This window comes from Chrysochloris asiatica, unplaced genomic scaffold, assembly GCF_000296735.1.
Source record: "Chrysochloris asiatica unplaced genomic scaffold, ChrAsi1.0 scaffold00042, whole genome shotgun sequence".
NCBI lineage: Eukaryota > Metazoa > Chordata > Mammalia > Afrosoricida > Chrysochloridae > Chrysochloris > Chrysochloris asiatica.
Window position 1 is genome coordinate 17,947,319 of NW_006408560.1, and position 6,013 is coordinate 17,953,331.

Here is a 6,013-nt window from a genome sequence, read left to right on the forward strand (position 1 = left end):
TAAATATTCAGAAGTAGTTCATCACTCCTTCCTAGTCTTTCTTCATCTGGAACCTGTCCACCATTGGTGACCTCATCTGAAACTTGTCCCCCATGGGTGACCCTGCTGGTATTTAAAATACCCATGGCATATCTTCCAGAATCATAGCAACTCACAAGCCACCACAGTATGACAAACTGACAGTTGAGTGGTAGATTTATGGGGTTGGATAGAATTAAATTTCTGCCTGGGATTCCTAATAACCATCTCTGTATATTTGAACAATTGAAATTGTTTTTGTTTTACTCATCTGAAAACAAAATGTGCTTATCACATTTTAATTGCAAAATCGTTATGAAAATAAATGAGAATATACCCCTTTCAAAATGAAATGCTAGTTCTTATAAATGCCAAAGAGCTACAAAATTGGAAATGATCTTATTAATCATCTAACCCTATTCTTACCAAACCTGAGCCATCATCAAAATTGTCTAGCAGATTTCAAAAATGTAAATGGCTGGTTTTCAGACTTGGAACTTATGATTGAGACTAGTTTAGGGAAATACTGATCTAATCCATCTCCATCAGTTTACTGAAGGCCAGTGAATTAAGTGACTCATCCAATTTAACAGTATAGTGTCAGAAAAGATGCAAAATTCAGTCATGGAAACCCCTAGCTTGATAGTCTTCCAGTGATACCGCTGAGTATTGGAACAGTCACAGAAGAAAGAGCCAGAGATGCTCATGTCTCTTCAAGGACTGGTAAGGTTTCATAAACTTTTGAGGAAATACATTTGTATAATCTCTTGAACACCAAATAAAGTAAACAGAATTATATGCTTATTGGGGACAGGGAATGAAGTAGAGTACCTGAGTTTAAGGCACAGATCTGTTACTAACTTACCTTAGGCAACTTCTTGGAGCTTCAGCTTTGACATTTAAATAATGGTGGTTGCTGACTTAGGGTATTTAAAATTTCGAGAGATAGTATATATGTGAAATGGTAGCCCAACAGCACTTAAAAACAACAACAAACAAAATACTAGAGGAATATGGTAGTTCACAGTTGTTATTTTTTTTCTATCATTCCCTTTAACCCTAGAAGTCGATTGCATGTGATTTACATAATTCATTCGTGGCTGCTGAACTGTTTATGGACTAAATAGAAGTGTGAAAAAAGTCTTTACTAGCTTTGTTGTTTTTGTTATATGTGCCTTGGAGTCGGTTCTGACTCATAGCGACCCTGTACAGGATTTCCGAGGCTGTAAATCTTTACAGGAGCAGAAAGCCTCATCTTTCTCCCATGGAACAGCTGGTAGTTTTGAACTGCTGACCCTGAGGTTAGCAGCCTGATTCGTAAGATGTTGAATAGTAGAGGGATTTGTTGCTGAAAAGAAAGTTGGGAAGTTATCATTAGAAGTTCTCAGAAGTATCATGTCCTTCACAGATTTCTCTTCTCCCTTACTCTTTGCACCTGTTAGTATATGGGTTTATAGAAGAAAAGGGAAGAAACCCAGCTGGTGGAGTGGGAGGAGAAAATCAACCTGTGGTATAAAGTAAAAGAATATACACACACTACATTTAGCTATCACAGAATGGTCACATCATTGATATAAAATAACTGTTTAGTAGCAACCAATGATCTAAACACAGCTGGTTTTCATTCTTGTTAATGATGATTTAAAAAGGATCTATACCAATAGAAAAAACAAGGGCACCATCATAAACAAGACATTGAATGGTATACATCTGAATTTCCAGGCGACCTTTCAGAGTCTTGTAGATCTAGATTTGTCTCCTAACCCCGCTATCCCTTTTCTGTGAGAAGAAAAGCCTCCCAATGGCATTTTTCATGTCCTTGTTTCAGATTGTAGATAAAGGGGTTGAGGAGAGAAGCCAGGATAACAAAAGTGACAGCAATTATTGTGTCCCAGAACACTGAGTAGGTGGCTGAAATCACAAATACATGACAGTCACACTGCAAGAAAAACAACAGGAACACAGCAAGAAGGATGGCAAAGGTAGAAAAAGCCTTGTGACAGCCTTCTGCTGAGGGCATTCCCATAATTACCACAATGATCTGAATGTAAGATAGAGCAATGAAAAGCAAGGAGGCCAGGATCTCCGCTGCGTGAATAGCATCCATAATGACCACAAGCGATGTATCTGTGCAGGCCAACCTTAGCACAGGGGTGAAGTCACAGAAAATCTGCTGGATCTGGTTGGAGCCACAGAAAGGCAAGGTGGTAATCCACACGATCTCAGGGAGCACAATGAAGAAGCCACAGAGGCAGGAGTCAGCCGTAAGCTGAATACACAATTTGGTAGTCATAATGTTCGCCTAACAGAGAAGATTGCAGAAATTAAAGAAATTTTAGAAAATACAGAATATCATTTAATACTGACAGTCCCTGAGGCATGAAAGAGATGTGTTCCTGTGTCTCTCAGAATTTGTTGTAGTTGTTAAGTGCCATCAAATTGATTCCCACTCATAGTGATCCCATATAAGGTTTCTGCAGAGCAGCTGGTGGGCTTGAACCACCAACCTAGTAGTTTAAACTAACCGTGGGGTCCATTACTTACTGAACAGAACCACACCAAAATAGGTGCAAGAGGCTTGGAGCCTTTTCAATGATTTAATATGTAGCAAAAGACGGTGATTTTTATGAAGATTTCTTGTAAGAAGAGGTTGGTTCAATCATTTCAAAGTGAGGCCCAATTTATACAACATGAAAGGCAAGTATGAGTTGTGCTTAAATCACATTTTCATAACTCAAGTAGTGCTTATAATCCATGATCGCGAAGAAAATAATTTCAACGTATTATTTAAAATGTCTAAGACATTTTCATACATGCTCATATCAGTCTATTGACCTATGGATGACTATTTTTAAAATCTATATGCAAATCTTTTTTCTCAAAATTATGTCATAGTTTCATATTATACTTTTTTCCTTTAGTGTCTAATTATTAAGCACTAATAATTTTTCTTTGAAAACATGACTTTCAATAAATAGTAGGATATTTTATTTCATAATTGTATCTACTTTTCTTAAACAATCCCCAAAGTTAGGATATTTGGATTGCTTTTAATATTTTATTTAAAGTCTTGAATTTATTAGTTTCATGAGTGCATCTTCATGAATTATCTCCAGCATGAATAGAAATTGCTAGATTTGAAATGAAAGATCCAAAGAGACTGAATATTTTCAATTATTTTCCAAAACAGTTGAAGTAATTTATATAGCCATAACCAGTATAAGTGGTTTCATGCCTTTACATTCTCATCTACAATGGATAATATCTTACATATAAAAAATTGTCAGTATTGTTTTAATTTTATTTTTATAATATTAAATTTAAATATTGCTGAGGTTTATTGACTACCTATAATTTTTATTATGTTTATATTCTTAATCCATTTTCACATTTAGAGTTTGTTTCTTAAAAGTTTATTTCAATTTTTTTTAAACTTAAGGATATTATATGTTTTTATAAAGATTATATGTTGCTATAAGGAGCTCTGGTAGCATAGTGGTTATGAATTGGGCTGCGAGCCACAAGCAGTTCGAAACTACCAGCTGTTCCTTGGGAGAAAGATGAGGTTTTCTGCTCCCATAAAGATTTACAGCCTCGGAAACCCTGTATAGGGTCCCTATGAATTGGAACCTACTCCATAGCACATAACTACCACCACCATAAAGATTCTAAACACTTTCTTAGCTTATTATAGTCCAGAAAAGAGGAAGTGTCAATTAGCACTTTCACAATCTATGAGATTGTTTTATACTTTAAATTATTTTTCCTATCTGGAATTCATTTTGATAAGTTGTACAAAAAAGGCATGTGTCTTTCTTCCTTACTTCCTTCTTTTCCTTATTTTGAGGTTTGTTTTTTGTTTCTTTTGTTTTTTTGTAAGATGGTTAAAACTTATCTTATGACCTAGCAGCAGTAGAGACTGATTCCTGAGAATATGATGTTCTAAGCTTGTGCATGTATAGGCACACACATCCTAAGGAAAGCAATGTTAAAGAACTCGGGATTTATGAATAACTAAAGATGGGACTGTAGTAGGAAATGTATAGTAGTCATTATCCATGTCAACACTGAAGGGATTCTATTAGTTTGTTAACTACTCAAAGCCATATCATCCCTAGGCCCACTTCCTTTGCAAAGTATGGTCTTTTTGAGAGCTGTCTTTACCTCACGGTTTCTCAAACAGTAGATGACGGGGTTGAGGAGGGGAACAATGACAGTGTAGAGCAGAGATACTACTTTGTTGGAATTGTAGGCATACATGAGCTTGGGGCGGGCATAGGTGAAAAGGGTAGTAGAATAGAAGAGAGTTACAACTGTCAGGTGAGAAGCACAAGTGGAGAATGCCTTTTGGCGGCCCTGAGTAGAAGGGATTCTAAGGATGGTGGTGAGGATGGTGGCATAGGATGCCACTACTACACAGAGGGGAACAGCAATGACCATGAGGGCCAAGAAGAAGTCCACCAACTCAGCCTGTGAAGAGTCTTCACATGAAACATTGAGGAGTGGAGAGATATCACAAAAATAGTGGTTAATATGGGGTGTGCCACAGTAGTTGAGTCGGGCTATGAAAACCATCTTAATCATGGCGGTCATGAGTCCACACAACCAGCATCCTCCAGCTAGTGTACCACAAAGCTGGTTGGTCATGATGACTGGGTATCGTAGAGGATTACAAATGGCCACATAGCGGTCAAAAGCCATGACAGCAAGAAGGATGTACTCAGTGCAGACAAAGGTCACAAAGAAATAAAGCTGAGTCATGCAGCCATTGAAAGAAATGCTCTTGTCATAACTAAGGAAGTCCACCAGCATCTTTGGGCTTATGACTGTGACATACCACATCTCCAGGAAAGAAAGGTGGCTCAGGAAGAAGTACATGGGCTTGTGCAGCTGTCCATCACTGCGGATGGCTAGAATAATGAGGAAGTTCTCTAGCAACGTCAGCAGGTAGGTTGCAAGGAAAACAGAAAAGAGGAGCAGCTGGAAAGCAGGCCGTGTGGGAAATCCCAGAAGAATGAAATGTGTTGTTGCAGTAAGATTATCCACATTCAAAATCTTGGTGATCATGATTGGCTGTGGACACAAAGAAAGTTAATTTCCTTTTATGTTTTAAGGAGCATTTAAAAATTATTGACAATGATGAAGCCCATCACTAGAAACTTATACCAATAAAAACTGTCCTTCCTTTGTATATTTATTTCCTCTTGAAGTATAATCAGAAGCAAAAATGGATCTTAGGTGCTTATATGGTTTATTTTTGAAAATTAGGACAAGAAGGATAAGTTGTCCAACATCATACAGAGGTAAAATTGGATTCTCCTGACTCCAGGTTGTGTACTTTCCCTGTGTATCCTGTTGGATATAGAAAGATGGCCTCAGTATTACTGATTTTCTATGGCCATAACATCCTTATCTAGTGGATATGCAAAGGAGATGGGCTATTTAACTGCTTATTCCTCACATATAATTTATATTATTCTACAGAGAGGATTGCCAGTTGGGCTGCTGACTTCAAGGACAGAAGATTGAATCTATCAGCCACTCCAAGGGAGAAAGATGAAGCTTTCTGCTCCCATAAAGATTTGCAGCCCCAGAAACCCTATACAGTGTTGTTGAGTTGGAACCACTCAGGGCACTTCACTACCACCACCAAAGGAGTTGCAAGACTCTAGTTGTAAAAAGGAAAGAATTCTCCTTCCATTAACCTATCTAAAGAGCACTGGTAGTGCTGTGGGTTAGGCATTGGGCTGATAACTGCAAGGTTTACAGACTTACAAATCTTAGATAGTGTCACCTTATCAGTCAGACTTGACTCATTGGAACTATAGGATAAGTACCCCACTGCAAGGTCAGTTTGAACCTCAAGGCCAGCTGTTCAAACTCGCCAGCTGCTTCTCAGAAACCCTATATGGGGTTGCCGTGTGTTGGAACTGCCTTGTTGGTACTTAAAAACAACAGCATCAAGGTTGGAAAGCTTGAATAAAGTAATAGTTGA

General features: G+C 37.8%; 1 protein-coding gene and 1 pseudogene across 1 annotated transcript; both read right to left on the bottom strand.

The window, feature by feature from the left end:
* Window positions 1-1,764: 1,764 nt before the first annotated feature.
* On the bottom strand, window positions 1,765-2,311 carry LOC102827758 (annotated as a pseudogene).
* Window positions 2,312-4,107: 1,796 nt separating this feature from the next.
* LOC102822297 (olfactory receptor 6Y1-like) lies at window positions 4,108-5,085 on the bottom strand. Its single transcript, XM_006861618.1, has one exon. It carries the CDS (start codon window positions 5,083-5,085, stop codon window positions 4,108-4,110), a length of 978 nt encoding a protein of 325 aa, XP_006861680.1.
* Window positions 5,086-6,013: the final 928 nt, after the last annotated feature.

What these genes read in the sequence shown, in the direction of transcription:
- LOC102822297 (XM_006861618.1), bottom strand. Translation starts at nt 5,085, where the DNA reads ATGATCACCAAGATTTTGAATGTGGATAATCTTACTGCAACAACACAT.